This window comes from Mastomys coucha, unplaced genomic scaffold (assembly GCF_008632895.1).
Source record: "Mastomys coucha isolate ucsf_1 unplaced genomic scaffold, UCSF_Mcou_1 pScaffold6, whole genome shotgun sequence".
Classification (NCBI taxonomy): domain Eukaryota; kingdom Metazoa; phylum Chordata; class Mammalia; order Rodentia; family Muridae; genus Mastomys; species Mastomys coucha.
Window position 1 is genome coordinate 130673162 of NW_022196912.1, and position 24016 is coordinate 130697177.

Here is a 24016-nt window from a genome sequence, read left to right on the forward strand (position 1 = left end):
GGAAGGACCATTATTATGGACTTATTCGAAAGTTTCTCCAAATAAATCCATAGAACATTATCCCACTGCGGTCGCTGCTTTAGCCTTGAATGGCATCCAGCAATGTTTGCAGTCTTTTGGGGTCACTCCTGCCAGCATAATAGTGCCTTATTCCAGTCATCAAATTAAGACTTTGTATGGCACTATAGATGATTGGGCAATATTGCGATGTAGTTTTGATGGAGTGATTGATAACCATTATCCTAAACATCCATTGCTGTCATTTTTTAAGGAGCACCCAGTGATATTCCCCAGGATTACCTCAGCAGTACCCCTTCCAGGGTCACCAAATGTGTTTACTGATGGCTCAAAGACAGGCTGCGGAGCCTATTTGATAGAAGGACAAGAGCCCGTGCTATGCCAATTTCAACCAGGCTCCCCCCAAATTGTAGAGTTGAAAATAGTAATTGAAGTATTTAAAAGATGTCAGTTTGCCTTTAATTTAATCTCAGATTCAGCCTACGTAGTCAACGCAGTGAAAGTATTAGAATTAGCAGGTCCTATTAAGAATAGTAGTACTGTATGTGCCCTATTACAAGAGTTACAAGATTTAATCTGGCAAAGAAAGAAGCGCTTTTATATTCAACAAATCAGAGCACATACGGGATTGACCTTGACCATTGAGTGAGGGTAATGATAAAGTTGATCAATGGACTAGGATGGAATGCATTTTTCTGAGCTCATTTCTAAACCAAGCCAGACAGTTTCACTAATTATTTCATGTAAATGCAAGAACTTTACAACAGAAATTCCATTTGTCTAGAGCAGATGCCAGACAAGTGGTCTTGGATTGTCCTCAGTGTGTGATTCATCATCATCCTCTCAGTGTGGGAGTGAACCCTAGAGGGTTGATGCCACTTAAGATCTGGCAAATGGATGTCACCCACATTTCCGAGTTCGGAACCTTAAAATATGTTCATGTGTCTGTAGATACCTGTTCAGGTATCATACATGCTACACCTTTGAGTGGAGAAAAGGCTCATAATGTCATAGGGCATTGCTTAGAAGCCTGGGTTGTGTGGGGAAAACCACAGCAGCTGAAAACAGACAATGGACCAGCTTATATGGCTCAGATCTTTGCCTCCTGCAAGCAGATGGAGGTACAGCTTAATCATGGATTACCACATAATACTCAAGGACAAGGAATTGTGGAGGGTGCTCATCGCACCTTGAAAGAATGCTTGCGAAAACAAAAAGGGGGAATAGGCCAAGCCCATACCCCCAAGGAGAGAATATCTCTAGCCTTATTTACTCTAAATTTTCTAAACTTGGATGTTCAAGGCCGCTCGGCAGTGGACAGACATCAGGATTCCCATAGTCCACCTAAAGGCATGGTGAAGTGGAAGGATATTTTGACAGGCTCTTGGCAAGGGCCTGATCCCGTGCTGACATGGGCACGAGGTTCTGTTTGTATTTTTCCTCAGGATCAACAAGATCCAGTGTGGGTGCCTGAATGCCTTGTGAGGAAGATTCGCCATGAAGACCTTCCTGGGAATCCTGGTGATGGTGGCAATGATGACACCAGGAATGACCGAGCCAAGATGGGGGATCCTATCGGTGTTCCCGAAGCCGATGCCAGTCAGACATGATGCAACTGTGTTTCCACGCTTATTTAGCAGCAATAGGAGCTTAGGCTTACCCTACCTTCCCTTTGATGATCAGATGAGCACTACAGAGAGTAATAGAAATGTCAGCTTAGAAGGTAACCTGTGCTTCTTAATGAGCTTTAATAGATCAGATGATACAAAATGCATTAAATTGTCTCAGCAGTCAGCAGATTTTCTACCACAACTGAAGTTTGGGGGTGGGGGTAGTAGTTTGCTTTCAGGCAATGGTTCTTGTCTTGTGGGGTGGTGGCCCACCTGAGTCTCTGATCGGGACCCTCCCAGACAGCCACACTGGGCATCTTTTTGTAAAGGATCTGCAGGAGAGGAAGGACCTTTTCCCTGGACTGGGTGTCAGGGGCGCAGAGCAGTTTGGGTTCGACAAGATTATTTTTCCTTTAGCCCCATGATTAGTAACGTAGTGAATGAGTCCTGTACAGGAATGCTTAATATATCTACTAGGGATCCTCAGCAAGCTGCCACCAATCCTTTTGATTTATGGCTTTTGTGTGGAGCAAATGGTAGCTGTATGGATTTGGGACCCATGGTTATGCTTGGGGGTGGAATTTATCAAAGTGGTAATTTCTCCCTAGGGTCTACTACCAATATAAATTTATCTGGCAGTAGTGGCTCTGGTACTTGGGGTTATTCATCTCATTTTCATTCTTACCGCAATAAGACCTTTGCAGCCTCACCAGTATGCCTCTGGCCTCCTTTTCTGTGGATTGTAAGTAATGGGAGTGCGTTTATGGGTGAAGAAAAGTTAGTATGCACTCCGGACACATGCTTTTATGCCCTGTGCTGGAATGCCACGGCTTTTCCTGTGGCTGTGGTGACTAGAATGCCTCGATATGTACCAGTTCCCGTGGAGGCCCCTAATACCATGATGCTGTTCAGGCCTAAAAGAGATTTTGGCATCACTGCAGCTATTGTTACTGCCATCACTATTGCCGCTGTGGGGGCTACTGCCTAAGCTATTGCCTTGTCTAGTTTTATACAGACTGCCAATGCCCTGAATGACGTCTCAGCCAATATAGCACAGTCATTGGATACTCAAGCCTCTATGAATTCCCATCTCAAAGGGGGCCTTATGATAGTTAATCAACACATAGATTTGGTACAAGAACAGATTGATACTCTTTGGCAATTAGCACAGTTGGAGTGTGAATGGAAGATGCAAGGTTTGTGTGTCACCTTGGTCCAGTATCAAAATTTTACAAAGGCTGCTAATCTGTCCAAGCAATTGTCAAAGCTCCTCTTACAGGATTGGTTGGCAAATTTTGAAGATAAGATGAGAGAGCTACGAGAGATGATTGATCGTCCACATTAACTCCACTCGGGTGGACCTGCGCCTGGCCGATGGTTTGACTTCCTGGATACAGACAGCCATGGATCATCTTAAAGAATGGGCGGTCATAGGCTCTATGGTGATACTGATGGTACTAGCTTCCCTGGTTTGCCTATGGTGTATTTATAATATGAGAGCCACACAGAAGCGTAATGCAGCCATGATTGTACAAACCTTTGCCGCTATTGAGGCGGGCCAGTCGCTGTCATGAAGCCTTAATCATCACTGTGCATGGTCCCTGCCCACTGAGGTATTCATTCCACGGTTAGTAGGGTCTGGTATGTCAGAGACGGAGCGGACGGATAAGTCTCGGCCACCTAAGACAGGGCAGCCCCGAGTGGGGAGGCTGACCCAGAGACGGGTAAGGGTTTGAGCACCGCCCTCCAACAGGCTCAGACCAGCCGTGAGATCCCCGGATTTGGGGGCTATGAAACCTTTCCAGGGACTCCTACCAACACTTTCTAAAACAAAGAGGGGGAACTGTAGAGAGCTGCGGTGCACCAAGCCCCAAAGATGGCATCGGCTTCCGCCCTCCGCCAGCCTGGCGAGTGCTCTCGAAGTAAACAAGTCCTTACTTGGCTATGGGCTGAGTCAACTGGCTTGCTTCCGCTGTGTGGGCCTGTAAGATAGCACCACGTGGCTTTACTTGGGTGGCTGTCCATACAGTATTTAGCCTGTGGGTTGGCTCTCCCCGAGGTCAGAAGATTGTTCAAAGGTTCCTGATTAAACTGCATGAGAAGAGCTCGAGTGTGTGTTGCGTCATTCTTGCTGGTTGAGGGTGGTTGCGACAGTAGATCCCTTTTAAATTATTTTTATTCTTATTTCTATGTGTATGTGGTGTGTGTGTGTGGGGGGGGGGACATCAATGCAGTGCCTACTGAGGCCAGAAGAGGGCACTGAATCCCCAGGAGATGGAGTTAGAGTCAGCTGGGACCTGCCCCACATGGGCACTGGGAACAGATCTGGGATCCTCTGAAAGAGCAGCAAATGCACTTAACTACTGAACTGTCTCTCCAGCCTAGTGTTAATAGATTCCTAGAGTTTGAATATTTGTGTTATTGAATTCTAGATTGCTGTCTATTTATGCATGCACCTGTCCATCATCTATTGTTTATCTACATCACTTGCTTGTCTGTATACTTGCCTCTTTCTCTCTTTCTCTCTTTCTTTCTTTCTTTCTTTCTTTCTTTCTCCTTTTTTCTTTTTTTCTTCCTTCTTTTCTTTTCTTTTTCTTTTTTTAACATAAAAAGGTTTTATTTGCAGGGGAGAAGGAATTTAATCAAATGAGCCAAATCCCCTGTAGTCATCCAACTTCTCAGATTCCTCCTTTTTCTCATCTTTCCTCTCCTCGGCTGCAGTGGAGAATAAGCAGCAGGAGAAGCAGAGCCTGGTGCAGTCAGAGCCCCACCAGCAGGCACACAGGCCAGCTTGCCAACACCCTGAGCAATGACATTCTCAATGTTTTTTTATTCAACTCACTGATGACCTTGTTGAGCCTGTCATTGCCCACCTCTGTGCTCACACTATTTAGTATTTTCTTGATGTCTTTGGCCCTAGGAGAAGAGTTGCCCACAAGGACAGCCAGCAGATAAGATGCAATGTAGTGCATGTCGGCTGCATGGATAGGCCTTACACATGTGACCTCAGTGGTGTCCAGCAGTGGGAAAAAAAAAAAGCCTTTCTGCTTCTTTCTTTCTTTCTTTTCTTTTTTCTTTTTTCTTTTCTTTTCTTTTCTTTTTTTTTTTTTTTTTTTTTTTTTTTTTTGGTTTTTTTGAGACAGGGTTTCTCTGTGTAGCCCTGGCTGGCCTGGAACTCACTCTGTAGACCAGGCTGGCCTTGAACTCAGAAATCCACCTGCCTCTGCCTCTCAAGTGCTGGGATCAAAGGTGTGCGCCACCACCATCCAGCACCTTTCTGTTTCTTTATTCTGAATTTCGTAAGGTCAAATATTGAAACTTCTGCGTTAACTCAACACATTTTTCATGTTTCATCTCTTTCTTTTTTGAGCCTTTCTTTCATTGAACATTTTATTTGAGCTATTAGAATCTTGATTTCAAAGAACTCTACTTCCATTTGTGTTTCTTCTGCATAGCATCCTATTCTTAGATATGAGTGTGCTATTGAGACATTGGTCAAGGAAGGGGGCCCAGTGTTTCAGTAGGCACTGGGCTGGGATTAAGCATCAGCTAAAAGTTGTTTAGGTCATTGTTCCTGCTAAGATAAGTTCCTTACTTTTTGGTATACTTTGTCTTCTGTTTTATTTGTGTGTGTGTGTGTGTGTGTGTGTGTGTATGTGTGTGTGTGTGTGTCTGTGTGTATATGTGTATGTGTCTGTGTATGTGTCTGTGTGAGTGTGTATGTGTCTGTGTGTCTGTGTGTGTGTATGTATGTGTGTGTATGTGTGTATGTGTCTGTGTATGTGTCTGTGTGTCTGTGTGTGTGTATGTGTGTGTGTCTGTGTATGTGTCTGTGTGTGTGTATGTATGTGTGTCTGTGTATGTGTCTGTCTGTGTGTGTATGTGTGTGTATGTGTTTTGCCTTCATGCACATTGATGGCCTAAAGATACCAGGCAAAACATGAAAATAAAAATAAAATATCTATGCCTGACATTTGCTCCAAGGAAGCAAGGTACAGAACAAAAGTTTATGTTATATCAAGTAAGTGACTTATTTGCCTTGTCCAGCCAGACCACCCGAAGTACCCCTGGTTCTGTTGTACACACTGATTACTCTCTCTAAACACAGTTGTACACTGTGCACTATTCCTAGGGAAACATGAGCAAACATTTTCCCAGCCCAGGTAGGGAGCAAAATGACAGACCAAAGTGAGGCCTGAGCAAATGAGCAGAGTGCCTGGTGAATTTGACCGAAATTTCTTAAGGGAGCAGAAATGACTCAAAGTCAGTGCCACCACCAAAGTCCCCTCCCACCCCAGCGCCCCCCCCCGCCGCATGGGTGATGGCATCACCAAAGCCTCCCTATGAATCTTGTAACCAGGGCACACTATACAATATGCAGGCAGCCCACAGGGTGGAACGAGTCTTTTCCAGGCAAGTCCATTGGGCTGAGTTTCTTCTAGGCAGCTTGGCTGCTGTGTGACTCTTCCAGGTGTCTGTTCTGTCTCTGTAAGGTAGGTTGGCTGATTAAGTCTTTTCTGTGAGGCACCAGTGGACTTTTAGTGTCTCCCAGAGGGCCTTATTGTTTGTTTATACTTGAGGAAAGAGCCCAGAGGATCTGCTCAGTTTCAGGAATGTCTGGGGTTTAAGGAGCTTCCCTGTGGGATGCAGTCTTACCTCCTTTTAGAACAACATGTGTCTTAATAAACTTCCCTCCAAAATGAAAGGCTTTATTTCATAGGCCATTACCACACAATATGGATTCCTTACAGCCAGGAATAGGTGAGAAAATGCTAACCAAGCAGTTTCAAAAAAAGAAAAAGAAAAAGAAAAGTAGAACCATGCATGTTAACAACACAATCACTGCTGTCACTGTTGATGACCTCTCCTCCTCCCCCTCCCTTTCTCCTCCTCTCTGCTCCTCTTCCCCATACTCCTCTCTGCTCTTCCTCCCCTCCTCCTCCCTGCTCCATCTTTCCTTTCTCCTCCTCCCTGCTCCTCCTCATATCTTGATTTTCTGTTTGATTGATCCCATTTCCTTATTCGTATAGAATGATTGCTTTAGTGCTTTGTTTGTTTGTTTTATTTTGTTTTGCCTTCATGGGCTCCAATTCTCCTATGACTTAAAAACTTAATTCTTCTTTATGTTAAAAAGAAAATTCCCTGACCTTTGCTCATTGTTGTGAGGAAAGGTATGTTCAGGGAAGCAGAAGGGAGATTGTGTGGGGAGAACCACAGGAAGGAGGCATGGGAGCCACAATGTTCAGGGAAGCAGAAGGGAGATTGTGTGGGGAGAACCACAGGAAGGAGGCATAGGAGCCACAATGTTCAGGGAAGCAGAAGGGAGATTGTGTGGGGAGAACCACAGGAAGGAGGCATGGGAGCCACAAAGGTCCTCTGCTTCAAAAAAAAAAAAAAATGACTCTGAATCTAACATAATTACATTCTATTTCCTCAGTCAGTTCCTATTGCTAAAAGGCTGTCTAGATGTTACAAGACCATTGTGACATCTCTAATAAACCAACTTCTTCTGTGTGCAGGACAGCTGATTTATGGTCCAAGTCATATATAGACACAATTTGCCTTGAAGTGACATCATCAAAGCCCATATCCCATGGTACTGAGCCTGGGTTATGATTTGTGGCTATTGGCTTCATTCCATAGTCTTAAAGTAGGCCTTCAGTTTTACATTGTTACAGATTTCCTGATGCTGGGCTACCCATAGCAAGGGCAAACGCTTTAAAAGGATCCAGACAGGCAAATAGGCCAGAGCTGAAAGCTGTTACGGATGTGTTCGGATTTTCAGATTTGAGTAACTATCTGGGATATACTTCCTCACAGTCAAGTCTAGACCATGTGTAGAGTTTAGAAAAGAGAAACAGGCTGCAGGGTGGGGGCGCTGTTTTTCTTCTGAGTCAGGTTCAGCCCCGGTTGGGCTGGAGCTCAGTGTGCAGACCAAGCTGGTCTGCAACTGGTGATAATCCTCCTGGCTTTCTCTCCTGAATGCTGGGATCACAGCATGGGCCACACCAGGTTTAAGACTGTTGAAAAGGATATGGAACACTTGGGAGAAGTAACAGTGGGCAGACGCTAGAGGCCTAGTGGTAAATCCCACTGGGATGGGGAGAACCTCAATTGCTTTCCCATTCATTTTAAACTGATGTTTGAGTTCCTTAGGTCATTGTAATTCTAAGAAGGTGGAGGCTGGAAAATCAGGAATTCAGGGTTATGTTCAGCTATACAGCAGGTTCCAGGCCAGCCAGGACTACAAGAGATCCTGGGATTGTGTTTCTTAAAAACAAAACTTGGTCGGTCAGTCGGTCGGTCGGTCTGTCTGTCTGTCTGCCTGCCTGCCTGTCTGTCTATCTATCTATCTATCTATATCATTTTTGCCTGCATAAAGGCATAATTGTGAAAGAAAACAGATCAGCAGAAGATAGACTTGAGTTCCTCTAGCTTGGCTGTCTTGGCCTGCCTTCTACAAATTTCTTCAACCCTGAAATTACAGTTTTCTCATCTTAAAGAAAGATTATATGCAACCCATACCCTAGAACTCTCTGAATGAAACAGCATTTAAGCAAGTTCTATATCCTAGCTAGTGTTGAATGTGTGGAAAGCCTGCTACAATTAATACTACATTACAAACTGCAGAACATTCTAGCTTTCTCAAAAACCAATCACATCCATTAGATGTGGAGGGAGTAGAGAGATGAGGGAAATATTGGTAAACAAAACAAAACAAAATTTTAGTTTAAACAGGAGAAATAAGTTCAATGATAAACATATTAATCAACCACAGTACATACTATATATTTGAAAGCTCCTGAAATTTTAAGTTTTGCTTCCCACATGCGATGACTATTTAAGTTAATGCATATGTTAAATAGCATCATTCAGCCATGGCACAATTTTTGACATGTCACAGAATTTATACAACATCCTTCCCCCAAACACACGCACACAAATACACATCCACCCCACACATATTCCCCCTCCAACACACACACATATTTTGATTGGGCTGGGCAAGCATACAGCAGCCTCATTTTATCATATTTAATTGATGATAAAATGAAGCTGAGTGAATTTCAAGGTCACCCACTTTGTGAGTGTTAGAACTTGGTTTATAGCCACAGAGATTCTGATGTTTTTGATTGAGAATCACCGTTGACCAGAGATGGTGGCTGAAGCCCAGATTCCCAAGCTCCACTCCCAAAGATTTGATTCAATAAGTCTCAGTAGGGGGCAAGAATTTTAATTTCTTGGCAGAGCTCTAGGGATGCCAAGGCTGCTAGTCTGGGACCACACTTGGGAAATGTCTGAGCTAGGCCAAAGCAATTGTTCTCAGCACACCTGCTTACCAAGGTACTCTGGAAGCTTAAAGGACTAATTGAATTCATGTTTGGGGTCTGTGGACTGGCTGTGCTCAATGGCTCAGCCTTACCCCTGGCATTAACACTTGGTTATTTCTAGTTTTTTGGTTTGGGGGTGTTAGAGCCACTGTTGTACCTTCCAGCACCTGCCCCCCCCATTTTCCCCTGTGGTTATGGCAGCTGTTAAAATTTACAAAGTTTATGAAGTACAACATTTTACACTTTATACATAAAGTATTAACAGTTTTAGGCTTAGTTGGGAAAGTTTTAAATTTCTGTAAATTTCTGTAATTTCTGTAGAAGGTGACTAATACAAGGAATTTAAATTGTAACCATGTATTTGTTTTGTAATTTAGTTTTTTCAGCATTGGTGTTTGTTTTATATAAGAAAGATTAAATTTAAACAAATGTATTTTTGGACCTGAATTTTTTTTTTAAAAAAAAATACCAAACACTGTTGGCAAGTACATGCATATCTACTTATTATTTATTTATTTTTTTTAGACAAGGTTTCTCTGTGTTGCTCTGGCTGTCCTCAAAATCAGTTTGTAGACCAGTCTGAACTAGAACTCCGAGATCTCCCTGCCTCTGCCCCTGGGTGCTAGGATTAAAGGTATGCACCACCATGTCTGGCTATCACTGCTTGTATTTTCATAGCACTATTTTTTTTCAATTAAGACATTGCTTTTGAGCATTCCAACCATGTATGTAATGTACTTTTTATCATTATCCATTTCCTATTGTCTTCTCCTGTGCTCTTCCCCCTCAGGCTAAACCCCTCTCTTTTCCAACTAGTCCATCTTCTGTTCTCTCATCTTTTTCATTCTGTTTGTTTTCATGGCCCAGAGTTAAATTAGGGTTGCTTGCATGAGTATGGGTGGGGAGATAGTCAGTACAGCCAAGCAAATTTGTCAGGGACTACATGACTGAACACCATGCCTCCCCCTCCCCTAGCAATCATTAATTGCCAATAGCAACTCCGGGAGGGGTGGGAGCCTCAGGAAGCCTGTCCCACCTATGACAAAATGTTAACAGACCCATCTTGTACAGATCCTGTGCCAGTCACAATTGCTGAGTTCATGAGTATCATGGCCATGTGTCTGAAAGACAATTCCATAGTACTCCCCCTCTTCCTCATTTCTATATCCCTTCTGTCTTAGGTGATGTTCTTCGAGCCCTGAGAGCCCTGTATGGCTTCTTGTGGTAAGGTCAACATTTATAAGATAGGGCATTAGTGATAGATGAAAGTAAGGATTCTACCCAAGTCTAGTTTGGTGAACAAATGATCTTATTTGGTTTACTTCAAAGAGCATGGATGATTGTGGGACTGTGAAAGGCAGCCTGTTTTCTGGTTGAGCTAGGTTTAAACCCCTGAGACCCAGCAGTGTTCCTACAAGGAAGGCGTTTGCCTGCCATGCTCCTAGATACCAGGCTCCTGACACGAGGCCTCAGCTCTCCATAATTCTGTGGCTATCAGCCCTGTAGAGCAATGACCCAAGCCCCTGGTATTCTGTCTGGATTCCACCCCTATAGTTACCTGGCAATAGCCAGGTAGGCCTGGCTCACTATAAAAGGGGTTGCTTGCCCCCTCCTCCCTCTCTTACTCTTGCTCTCTCTCTCTCTTACCTTCTTGTTCCCCCTCTCTCTGCATTCCCTTCCTCCTCCCCTCTACATGGCCATGGCCAACCTCTACTTCTCTACTCTCTCTCTTTCTCTGCTTTTCTCTGCCTCTACTACCCCTTTAGCTCCCCTTCCCAGACACTTCTCCTGCAAAAGGTATTTAACCTCAAAGGTAAGGTTTCACTCATCACTACTCTCTGCCATAAAAATAAACACCTTAAAACTATGACTACTTCTCATCGGGACCGCTGTGGGAAACAATGGAGCAGGTATTGCTCTAAAGAGCCGCACACAGGCTTAATCTCACGCAGGAGACCTCTCTGTGTTCTCAGCCATGTTCAACACCAAGCCAAGCCACCCAAGGGAGCCTAAGACATTCTCATCCCCTCGAGAATCAGCTGGAGCTCTCCTACCCCACCTTTTCCCTTTGGCCCCAGGCCAGGGCCAGCCCTGTGGGGCCTCTACTCTGTTCTCAGCTCTTCCTTGACATTGAGTGGAGTCTTCGGTGTCCAAGAGCCAGAAGCTGCAGTCTCTGGCCCCTGCCAGCTTGGTCTCTTCCTGGAGACCCATGAGCTGGCTCCCAGCAATTCCCTGGGGACCTCAGACTTCATCTTCCCACCCCTGGGTTCTGCAGCTTATCACAGCCTAATGCCCACCCTGCAGCATTGTGGGGTGCACGCAGTCAAACTTCCTGGGCCAGATGTGGAAAACCATTTTAACCCACAGATGATCACAAAGCAGCCATACCACCAAGAAGTCTCACCTTGCTTGGATGATGCTATCTCCATAGCTGCAGATGGAGTTAGAAGGCATCCTTTGGTAAACCTACCAAGTCCATAAGACCATATGCAACTTGAAAAGAATTATACACAGCCAGGAGGGTGGTACAGGGAATAGTGGCTCGAACATCAGGTAAGGGTCTAATGACCTCTCCCCACCTGCTTCTTCTGTATCGGAGCATCAACAGGCTCAATCTTGAACAAAGACCACTCAGGGAAAAGCTGTCGAACCTGGAGGGGAGGGCCAGTGTCAAGCCAATCAATGGTGTTCTTGTTCAGGCCATGGTTCATTTACCCTTCCTGTCAGAGCAGTGCCTGAGAAGCAGGCACTGAGCAACGGATGTTAGAAGGGCCCCACAGGACACTTTGCTCCCAGGAGTCTGGATTTGCTTCTGGACACTGCTGCAATGTATGGTCACTTTGTGTGTTTGTGGGATGCCGTTAGGATCTCCTCTTGGAGACATCCCACTGCTGCTATCTATGGCTGCCTCCATCAGACTATCCTGTCTGACGTCATCTCATCATTAACTGTTGCTATGGGCTGTCAGGTACAGCCCGAGTGTGACTATGACTGCATTAAAGTTTTCGTTTGCTTTTTTTTTTTTTTTTTTTGCATTGGTTAGGGTTCTGCCTTGGTGTTTCATGCTTAGCTCTATGCTCCCTTTTCAGACTCCCAAGCTTGAGTGCCTGGTGATTCCTGCAAAACTTCAGATCTTTCTTAGCTTCCATCCTTGACTCCTCCATCATCACAACCACCTATTCTCTTCTTGGTAGCACCACAGCATTGAAGTTTTATGCTGATGTGGAATTTTATGAAGTCAGTATACGCAGAACATTGTGTTAATAATTATACAGATATGCATCTCCCATGTTATTTACAGTTTTTTTCCCTCTTAACCAGAATATACTGAAGCTGTAACATCAAATCAACTTCTCTTGTTGTGCCCAGTCAGGAGGATGGGACACCTACTTAAGAAACTTTTTATGTTAATAGACACATAGTCACTGTTAGGTTGTATTCTGCTACAGAAGACTCATTTCTGGATGGATGATTCTGCCACAATTTGGGGATTTCACATCTAACGTCTCACACTTAGCATTGCCTCCCTTTTCTATGTTAGATATTGTCTAATCACAAGAAGTTGGAAGTTTCAAGAAATTAAGAAATAGTGAGCACTCAAATGCTATCTTCTTTGGCCACTGTTTTTTATGTATTCATAACCAATATGAATGTTCTAAGGAGAATTGGGCTATTTCCCAGGTGACCTCAAGCTCTCTCTGACAGAGGTGGATTCTATGTGAATTTTCAAGGGCAGCAAACTGTGGACCTACTCTGTTAACAGGGTAGACTGTTGGGTCACTGTTCCTGGGATGGTGGGAACAAATGAGTCTTCATTTCAGAGAAGATACTAAAAGCCAAGGAAATAATTCTACCCAGATCTGGCTTGGTGAGCCGAGTTGACTGGTGTTACTTAAGAAGTATGGATGAGGGTTTTCCTACAGAATCCTGAGGGTCACAAAGGCGGCTACATATTTGAAGGGCCCAACCCAGGAACAATGCATCCCTAGAGTTCCCTGTAGCTTGCAGGCAGCTCTGATGTCCAGTCTCTTCTTCCTTGAACTTACTATTGAACCTTGGGGAAGAGTGTAAGAATCTTCTAGCTTTCTGAGCATCTTGGGCCTTGTAAGTTCCTTCAGCTTCTTGAGTTGTAGGAGTGTCCCACCGCATTCTAGGAGAGAGTGCTTCAGTTTGGAGAAAATGGCTACATAATACCCAATGTATAATACTTAAATACTAAGCTTAAGGAACCTGATTCAGGACTTGGTGGATTTCTTTTACAGAGCAAACACTGTGGACTGGGATAGCTTCTCTAATGGTCTGGCTGGGCCCATGAATCAGACTGACATAAGACAGATAACAGGAGAAAACCACAAAAATTTATTTCATAAAAACTCAGCAGATAAAGTAAAAGATTGCATTGGATATTGCCAAAAAAAAAAAAAAAAATACAACTCTGATAAGAAGAAGGTCTTTGGCTAGGCTAGTTAACTGAGTGCAGTGGGTTCATTGGGCTAAGCTTGCTTGGGCCAGAGTTCCCTGAACTTCAGTTCCGTCCTTGTTAAGAACCTTGCTTTCCTTTCATTTGGGGAGGTATACCTCACAGAGGAATAGCATCTCTCCCCCAAAAGTTCAGGGAAGGGGCAGCAGATCTTCTTGCACATGCTGTTTGTGAAGTACCTGGAAGTCTTCAGTGCAGCAGAGTGGTATGTTGATGGTGGCATATTGTTATGCCAAGGTTCACATCTCATCCATTCAGGGAGCTATAGACAGCTTCTTATAGAAGAAACATTTTTAGTAGATTAATTTTTATTTTATGTGTCTGAATGCTTTACGTGTGGTGTATGTGTGTGTGCATGCACACACATGTGTGTATGTGTGTGTGTGTATGTGTATGTGTGAGTGTATAAAACCTGCATGAAGTGTCAGCAGAGACCAGTAGAGGACACGGAATTCTGTGGTGGTTTGAATTAGAATGGTCCCCACAGAACCAACCAAGCAGCAGAACTTGGCAGCTTGCTCCCTGGTTCTTCACCAGCTTGTTTATAATATATAGCCTAGATCTACTATCCAGGGACGGCATGGGCATGTCTCACAGACATGGTCACAGGCAACCCGGTGAAGGCAATTTCTTATTTGAGATTTCCTCTTTCTAGGTCTGTTTCCATTTGTGTCAAGCTGACAGGAACTAGCCAGCACAGGCTGCATAACGAAGGTTTCTAAAGTGGGAAGGTTCTGTGGCCTAAATAGGTTCCTGATGATAACTAGGTTCCAAATGCTTTGCTACTTCAAACCGATGCTCCCTGTACAATAGGGATTTGCTGTAGTCTGCAGTTGAAATAATAATAGAAATAAGTGCAAACAGAGCCCTTAGATCACAGGAAGACAATTATCTAAGCTAAAACTAGCTTTGATTAATACATTTTTACTGTTCTTCCTGGCAACCTAAAGAAACAAGAAGAAAAAAGGTGGAAAGAATGTTGGGTCTACTCTAGAAGCATAAAAATGTTTTCTGGCTTGGTGGTATGCTGCCGTCAAGGAGTATCTGAAAGAATGTCGAGAGAATTCTAGGAATTATATAAGAAGTAGTTACAAAAATACACATTATCTAGGAGAAGTAAAACATTTTTTCTTATGTTTTGACATAGGGTCTCAAATTCAGAATCCTCATGCCCCTGCCTCCACAGAGCTGGGATTACAGGCAAGGGCAACTAAGCCAGGCTATGTGCATTTCTAAAGTTAGACACTGTTTTTTAGCTAAATTCTCCAACACTGACAACATGTTGCTCAACTGATGAAGAAAGCAAGATGTCTCTTTCCTTGACGTTTCCTCCTGAAGCTGGAGAGAACATTCTGGCAACTTCTATCCATTCAGCAACAACCGAAGGATGAGCACTGGGATGCAGGGAGCTGAAGCTGGCTGCATAAAATGCTACTCAGGCAAGTTGTATCACCTCATGACCCCATCCCGTGCTAAATCTTTCCACATGTCATTTTTCAGCTCCTCAGGCTTGCTTTGGGCCTCCCAATGTCTCCACTCATTAAATGCTTAAGGCTTCTGATTCAAGCTCTAAGTCTTTGATGCCCCCGGCCCACTCCAAGCCATTAGACTACCACTCCCCACCCACCTCATAGCATCTAACCAGGTTTACACGTCCATGCGTCCATGCACTTTCATTATTAGATTTATCATTTTTAATCAGTGGTAGGAATTAGGTTACTAATCATTTCAATTATCCGTCAAATTATTGATGGTGACATAATGATCATCATCATGAGACTTGCATTATCACTATGGTTATTCATATATTATCCTGGGGGTAATGGCTTCTAGTCTATAAAGTTCAACCTAGTGGACACTGGGTTTTTGTTTATTCCTGAGTCAGCAGGCCTATCCCAGCATTTCCGCGGTAAGTAAGTGCTAGTAATTAGCAGCTAGGCACTACTGGAGAGCTCTGGCTAGGAGAACGCAAGGCCTTGTAGTGTGTGGTGTGCAGGGTGCTGTGTTGCCCTCAGCCCAGTGTTAGAAAACTTGGGCGATAGGTTTTTGCAGTGAACTGGGCAGCCTCTATTTCGGAGGCGCACAGACCACGCCTCTTCCCAACAACAAAGCAAAGCCAGCTCCGCGGCCTCTGCCAAACACTTCTGGAACTCAGGCCATGAGGACACGGAGGTTGGTGCTGCAGGTTTTGCGCGGGCCAGGTACCCGGAGCTTAAAGGCGCGTGCAGCCCTAGCTTGAGTCTCCCGCGCGAACCGGAGCGGACGGCTCCACCGCGGACCAGCGCGGTGGGGGAAGCCCGCGCAACCAAACACACCGGCCAGTGCGGGTCGCGCGCCCCCCTTGCGCGCTCCCGCGCCGGCCGAAAGACTCGGACCTCAGGTGGCGAGGCCCGGGTGCGGGCGCGTGGCCCGAGGCCGGGCGAGGTTGCGCGGCGCGCGCGGAACCGCGCTGTACCCCCGTCCGTACTCAGTGCGCTGCTCCACGGCAAACTCCGCGCTGCGTGCTCGGGACCGCGCCAGCCCGGGTGGCCGCGTGCAGGGCGCAGGGAAGTGAGCCCAGCAGGGAAGATGGAGCTGGCCACGCGCTCCCAGGTGAGGGTTTCCCCCAGTCCCGGTCCCCGGCTGCTTTCTGCACGCCCAGCCCTGTCCTGCCCGGCCTGTCCACGCGGAGGGCCGGGTGCTGGGAACTTAGGTCCTGTAGGTGTGCGCGTGGCTCCCTGCCGGACCATCCCGGGTCTGCAGGTTTGGTCCCTGCAGCCGGGGCTCAGGTGGGGCGCCTATTCTGGAGCTGCTAGCCGGTGCCACGGGGCTCAGCGTTCGGAGACCTGGGGGAGGGGCGCACGCGCGCGCGGGAGGGCAGCGTGCAATCTCCCCGCAAACCCCCTTCCTCGCCGGAACTGGCAGCAGAGATCAGGAAGATTAAGAAAAAAAAACAGTTAAAAAGAAAGGGGGGGGGGGTAGGGGAAGAAAATTCGAGACTCAGTATCCCAATCTTGGAAATAAGAGTTGCTGTGGGGTTTATTCTAGAACTTTCATAAATTTACTACTTGGGGCAAGTGGTAACATCTTTAGGCCAAGTTAACAAACAGCTTCAAGATTGCAAATCTTATGCAGAGGGCAACCCCATTATGTATTAAGGGCCCAATTTAAGTTTTGAAATCTTACTAACACTTGAGAATAAATCTTCCAAAGGGTCATTGCGTGCAGGGATTGTGATTTCTGTTACTTTATAGTTTCAGGGTTTTCCTCTACTTTAAAATATCTCTCTGTAAAAAAAACGACAACCACAAGACACCTAAACGGACACACAGTTTTTTATGTAGTGGTAAACAATTCATTTTTAAAAATGAACAAAAACTTTGAAAAGAGAAGGAATGGCCAACCCTCTGCGCGTGGGGTGCGAGATGTTTTCCTGTCTTGAACTGCTTCAACCCGCACCTCCCGCCGGTGTTCATCCCTGTTGTCTCCCAGGAGGCTCTGAGCCTGGTGGAGCAGCGTCCAGGCTTTTCGAGACCTGGCCTGCCCAGGCCTGGCACTTACCTTTGTGCTGGCAAATTAAAGAGCTAGCTAGCTAGCTAGCTACCAGTGGCCACTCCGTCCAGTTAGTGACTGCTGAGAATGTCTTGCTCAAAGTGGAGGTTTGTGAGAAAGTATTTTAAACGGTTTCTCTGGTGAAGGGAGACAAGGAAAACAGTACTGAGCCAAACTCAGGCTTTAGGGGTTTTGTGTTTTTGTTTTGCTTTTGCACGTGGCTAGCGTATGCTTCTCCATGAAGTAACAAAACACCTTTGGAAAGGAAAAGCAAAATTGTTTTGTTTTTCAAGACAGTCTCATTCATCCCAGAGTGGTCTCTAATTTCTGTATAGCAGATTACTTAGAACTTGCCTCTACTTCCAGAGTGTCAGGATTCTTCCCAGCCTGGTTTATGATGTTCTGGGGTTGAACCCTGGGCCTACTGCATGCTAGGCAGAACCCCGGGCCTACTGTGTGCTAGGCAGAGTCTGCAGACTGGGCTACAGCTCCAGCCTGGTGGAAAGAGACAGGAGCTTTCAAAGTTCCTCAGAAAAATGTAACTTACTGTATCATTTCTAAAACCTAAAACCTGTCATTTTACTGGAGAATTCTTTTCAACTTTGATTCCTGTATTCAGGGTATTTGAAAATTCAGGATGTCTTAAACTGTGTAGCTAGAAGTGAAAATTTTATTGTTAAAGTATGAGTCTTGTTTTTGGTAGTTCTGAAATAATAAACTATTTACTGTGTGGGGGTAATCTACAAATTACATCCTACCCATTATACACCAATTAGGGCACATTACTATGTATAAGATGATCATACACACACCTATAAAGACCTCTTAATTGGTAGCACAAATTAAGATAAGAATTTTTTTTTTCTTCTGGAAATGTTCCAGTTTGTCATTGTTACTTAAAAGTGAGCAGATTCCAGTTATCTTCATTGGAATGGGCTGAGTGGTTCTGTGGGGTGGCAGTGGCTGCAGCGGAGAAGACTGGAACAGAGAGATGGTACATTCTGGGTCTTCAGTCCCCAGCCGTATGAATAGTGGAGTAACCCGATGGGCACCTGAGGCAGCTTGACTGTACACCCACAGTGACAGGGCCCATCAGGCAGCACACTCTGCTCACACAAGCAGGGAGTGTAGTTCCACCCTTTGAAAGCACAACACTCCAGGATGTTCCTGCAGAGCAGCAGCATAGGAGCAGGTTTCTGAGCCGGGGCCCCAGCCAGGGAGACACCCATGTGCATTCCAAGGCACTTTCAAGTCTGCTTTTCTGCCAGGTCTGGGTTGGATTTGATGTCCTCTGACAGTGATCGCCACCCCCAGGGGGTTACTTAACAGTCCCTTTTTTTAAAAAAAAAATATTTATACACAGGGTCTTTCTATGTAGCTGTCTGGAATAGTCTCGTATTTAAAAGGCTAGTTGCTCATCCTTTTTTCACAAGCCTGACCCATGCATTTCGGGGCAGAATTCTAAGAAGTGCACACAGTCGCAGATGTTATCTCAGGGATTTGATTTGATGATGACAGAAAACCAGGCCTCAGCTCCAGTTAAGCCAACTTGTTCAGCGTTAGAGTGCATTAATGAGAATACCCGTGCTGCTGGTCCGTGACTGGAGCGTACCTTTACTCCTCAGCCCTTCAGGGCTTTTGTTTCCAATATCTGGATTTAGCTTTAGTGGGGATTGATAAGAATTAGTAGGATTTTTAATTTTTCTTTTCTTTATAAAGAAGTAGTGTCTAGGGATGCTTGTAACTGAGTGGAGGTGGGTAAATAGCCGAGGTTAGCCCTCAGAGAAGATTGTCTTCCATGGTAGTGAATAGCCCCTACCCGTTAAAGCCTTTGCAGTTCACTGCAAAAACTTACATTGTGTCTGCAGTAGATACTTCCCACCTGCTCTTCTTCATAGCTGTTGGACCATTTATCATAAGTTTATGTATCAGGCGTTGTTATATTGGAAGACTGAACACCAGGACACTGTTTTCCCTACCATCTCATTACCAAGCCCTTCTGTTGCTGCAGCCCGGAGAAGCCCCTCAGGGCCATCCTTCAGCCACTTTCTTTTCTGAGACATACTGTGCCAGGTCCTTAAAGTGGGAGGTTTATTTCTCCCTGCAGTTCTGTGAAGTAGGTTGGTTCCACCAGCTGAGATTGTGTCTCCAGAACCACTGTCTGGCCCTAGCTATTGGAGCCAGGATGAACTTACTATGACATGAAGAGGCTAGAAATCTTTGCTTATGTTTTAGTGTCACCTTGGTCAAGAGATGGGCTAATGTAACATCAAAACATGGGTCAAAGATACAGGGATATTGTAACAACATACAGTGTCCATGAGGGGCTGTACGTATTCCCTCAGTCCTGGACGAGCAGCTTGGTGCTGTCAGGGATCTGACAGGTGTAAGCTGTGACAGGTGCAAGCACATTGTCTGTCCGATTTTTGGGGGGGTTGTGGGAGGACATTGCAGGAGGTTGGAGGGTCTCACCAGGTTATACTTTATCAAAGTCAGTTTGGGAATACACAATCCACACAACTTTTACATGGGAACATTTACATAGTTTGTTGTTGTTGTTGTTGTTTTTCGAGATAGGGTTTCTCTGTGTAGCCCTGGCTGTCCTGGAACTAACTCTATAGACCAGGCTAGCCTTGAACTCAGAAATCCACCTGCTTCTGCCTCCCAAGTGCTGGGATTAAAGGCGTGTGCCACCACTACCCTACATAGTTTTTTATATGTGATAAAGTGAATGAAGTGTATCTTGAGGGCCTTGAGCTCTGCCCACCCTACTCTCTGGGCCAGTGCTCTCCCTCTCAGTCCCACCATAATCATCTGGTTGATAATATCATAATCATCTGGTTGATATTTTAACTCTGCTTCTTCCTTTAGTACCATCCATCCTGGGTTTCTGAAGAGCCCAAAGGCCTTTAGTTTTAAAGGCTGGATAGATGTAATATTGCATGTGTATTTTATGTATTTTCTGCTGACAAAAAAAATCTTTATTAAAGAAACTTTGCAATTCATGTTTCCGAATCAGTACAGTGTGTGCCTTGTGGCTTGTCTCATTTAAACATTGTGTTAAATGTACTTTGGGTGTTTAGATGTGTATGCATATTATATATCCCCAGGAAACAACTCTCATGCAACATGTGATAACCCCATTTGTTCCTCCAAATTCCACGTATACCAGAAAATTGGTATTAGAGGAACCACATGAGTCAACTAAATTATGGTATGGATGCGCCTGATTCTCAGTCTGTAGGAACCTTTGGCACCTGGCTTTAGTGGGGCAGGCATACCCCATTGTCCTCTGTTTGCTGAAGGAAAGCAGTTTTTGCTGAACATCCAAGGCTCATGAAAACTCTGCTGTAGTAGTGAGTCATGCTATCTAGAATTTAAGCGCCTCCAGCAACATATTTTCTGCAGGTAGACCACAGTGCTATGAGAGGCTGCCAGGAGGGATCCAGATGTTGCTTCTTTCAATAATAACCTTCCTAATAGTTTTCTTAAAAATGGATTTTTCTTTGAAGTTGGATACCAAGATGACAAACATAAAACTTTGCCCATTTTTATAAAGAAGTTTCTGAAAGATTGAAAATCAGATACTTCTGTGCAGTTGGTAATGAGTGGGTGCAATCTGTAAAACCTCACCAAGATTCATGAAACAATATTCACCCTTTGGTTGTGAGTTGCTTCAGTAAACTTTAAGAAATAGTTAGAGAGTCCCTGAGGCCTGCACTTGGGCCGGCTGGGGTTGTCGGGTGTGGGAATGAAGTCCCTGGAGTTGTGGTCCCTACAGATTATATCAGTTTTTTCCTGGAATGGTTTCCCTAGGCCATCCTAAGAGGCAGTAGGTTTGTCCTATCCCGCAGCTGGAAGCCTTTCCTTCAAGAGGATGCAGAACTGCCTGGAGAGCACCTTGCCTTGCATGGAGAGAGAGCACCTTGCATGTTGGGCCTGTTGGCCTGCATTTCGAATTGGTCTCAGCCCCTGCTGGAGACATCCAGCCACTATTATGAGGGCCTCACAGTTATCCCCAGGGTAGTGACCGGTAACCCCACAATCCAGCTTATGTGGCTAGTGGGTGGAGGGACTCACCCAAAGAATGAGCTGAGTATTTGTCAAACTGAAAAGAAAAGGTGGATGAGGGCTGATGAAAGTGAATGGCTGCATGGGTTATGACTGGCTGGATATGTGAATGGCTGGGTGGGTTATGACTGGACAGATACATGAATGGCTGGGTGGGTTATGACTGGCTGGATATGCGAATGACTGGGTGGGTTATGACTGGCTGGATATGTGAATGGCTGTGTGGGTTATGACTGGCTGGATATGTGAATGGTTGGGTGGGTTATGACTGGCTGGATATGTGAATGGTTGGGTGGGTTATGACTGGTTGGATATTCCTAGCAACCTTAGGTTTTTCTGTTGAACTAATGTAATGTAGTTCCAGTTCATGCCTGTCCCAGAGGCTTCAAGGTATCAGCCCTCACATTGAAGCTTTCTCAGAAACCTCTAGGTTTCACTTTCAGAACTTTGTGCATTTGCAGTTTATCCCAGGATGTACATGCTTGAGTGCGTGTGTGTATGTGTGTAATTTTTAATTTGAAAGTACATTTCTGGAAATAAGTTCTTTCTGTTGCATCCTGTCTGTGGTGCTGATATAGAATTGCCATGTGTAAATTTCTGATGTCATTTGCAATAAACCCTGAAATAGGAAAGGACAGCTTGGTAGGGCATGGCAGTGTGGACTGCCTGTAATCCTAGAAGCAGAGAAACTGAGGCAGAAGGACCAGTAATTGTTGTCTAACACACTTCCCACCTTTAAAAACAAAAAAAGGGAAAAAAAGATAATTCTGTCCCATTTCCCTTCCTCACAGGTTGCTTTTCCTGGAAACTTCTCAGCCAAAGGACATTAAATAGAGAGGAAATCAGACTTTTCCTGATCCTGAAATCCCTAAGGATTTTTAATGCAAAACGTCTAATGGTCTTATTTTGGTTTAAAAGGGAGAATTAAGAAGAAATAATGTGTGTTTAATATATTTAATAATGTTATTTATTCTCTCTCTCTTTTTTTTAATTTCCCCTAGCACCCAGACATTTTTCCTTTCATGAAGGTGGGCTTTTGTTTTTTAGTTTGTTTGTTTTTGTTACTGTTGTTTTAAAGCAAGGCAGTTAGAAGCCCTGGAGCCCCATCCAACATTTTACTGTACTTACACAAGACCTCTTAATTCTCCTCTTCCTCTATGGCAGAGCCTTTCTCCTGACTGGAGAACCAGCCAGCTGCTGGCACTTAGCAAGAGAGGTTCTGTGTCCTGATGACCTTTCCTTGAACTGAGTGGTTGTCATTAGGATTTTAGTGAGTGTGCCATTCATTCAGGCACAATGCCAACAGCCTGGTGGAGTCAGCCGCCTGCATGCTACTCCAGAGGTGACTGGGCTCATTTTGTTTAGTGGCATTGTTCTTAGTAGGGTGCAAGTATGTCGTGAGATTCCCTCCGAATGGCTTTCTGCAGCCCAGCAGTTTGAAGAGCTGGCCCATGTTGTTCCCTTGAGTGGGCCTGGGACAATGATTGTGATCCCTCTGCAGACGGCCTCTGGGAGTGTGTAGGCAGCAGTGGTTACAGACCAGACTGAGCTTATAGGAGGCTTCCTGATCCCTGCTGCTGCGTGCCACCTTCTCTGGGGCTTCTAGGCCTAATTTCCACATATCAGACTACATTAACATCATCTAATGATGGTCTATCACCCTGACACATATGACTCTATTTACCATTCTAGTTGGCTGCATGAACCTGGGAGGGTGGAGCTTAAAAATGAGGTGGACTGAAGTCTCATCCAATAGCCAGCTTTGTTCAGAACATTAGGCAGTTTATACTCAGAGGGTGGAGAGAAATTGCATGAGTAAGGTGTTCAATCACAAGGACAAGCCAAAAAAAACCTTTAAATAGAGGCATAGCCATAACAATAGCTGAAGCAAACTCACCCCTATTTGGTACTGGGATAGCACAAAATCACATTCCAAGAATAGTTCTGTGTTTTGAAGGTCTCAAGACTCGTCTCGTTCAATTCTTGGGCTTTTTCTCACAAGCACTCAGAGTTCTCATATGACTGCATTCTTGAGCAGTATTCCAACCTGACGACTTCTTTGTTATTTTTCATATCTCAATACATTTCCCAGTACATAGTAGATGCTTAATAAACAGGTGCTGGCTGGCTGGCTCATGTGTGTATACTGCCTTCTGTTTCCAGAATGCCTGGCCTCAACTTCAGCGTTTAGGGTTTTTTCCTTCTGGGTGAACAGGATTCTGCTCTTTGAAACAGGCAAAGGATATTTACTTCGCTTCTGTTAATGAACTATGAGAAGAAGCATCATGAGTCCCTCTAGGTGGGGTTCTTTAAATGCCATCATATGATCATGATACCTCATCCCTCTGCCCCTGGCACCTGCAGGCTTTGTCAGGTGATCTGGTGTTAGAGGGGCCTGGTGACAGAACCTCTGGCTGGCTTGTGATGAATGAGAATCCATTTTTATTGTAAGCCTCTGGCAGAGGTATGAGTGTGTTTGATGTTCTGATGTTTTTCAGTGACGGGCTTCGGATTCGCTCTGTGGTTGTCATCTGAGTGACCTGGGTCAGTCACAGGATGGCCTGTAAAAGCACGTGTGATTCTCTTCTGATTGGTGTATTGATAGCAGTGAAGTGGTTTGGAGTTCAGCTTAAGTCCTGTTAACTTGCAACAGTGTCCCCCAGAAACAAAGCATTTGCTCTGTTCAGATACCAGTAGCAACTTAATGTGATCACTGAGAGCACTGTCCAGGTTGGGAATCCAGAATCTGGATGTGCTTTCTGTCCTGGCTGCTGACCTCCCTGGCAAAGGAATTAAGTAAGCACTTCCCAGATTGTTGGTTCAGTTGCTTCCTAGGTTATCTACCAAAATTCCAGCTCACTGGCTATCAAAAAGCTCATCAGAGCCTTTAGGGTACCTGTGCGAACTGTCCCCTGATATGACTAAGTTACACACACTCTCTCTCTCTCTCTCACTCTCTCTCTCTCTCTCTCTCA

At 44.9% G+C, this 24016-nt stretch overlaps 1 protein-coding gene and 1 pseudogene across 3 annotated transcripts in view; one reads left to right on the forward strand and one right to left on the reverse strand.

Moving 5' to 3' along the window:
• Positions 1-4266: 4266 nt before the first annotated feature.
• Positions 4267-4600, reverse strand: LOC116080596 (annotated as a pseudogene).
• An 11143-nt stretch (positions 4601-15743) lies between these two features.
• Cdca7l (cell division cycle associated 7 like) overlaps positions 15744-24016 on the forward strand; it is a 37068-nt gene continuing 28795 nt past the window's right edge. For 2 of the 3 annotated variants that reach the window (XM_031357848.1, XM_031357849.1), the window contains exon 1: positions 15751-16031. In XM_031357848.1, the coding sequence (XP_031213708.1) occupies positions 16008-16031 (24 nt within the window). In that variant the 5' untranslated portion in view covers positions 15751-16007. Of the gene's footprint in view, positions 16032-24016 lie in introns of all 3 variants that reach the window. The other variant, XM_031357850.1, reaches the window with a different exon arrangement.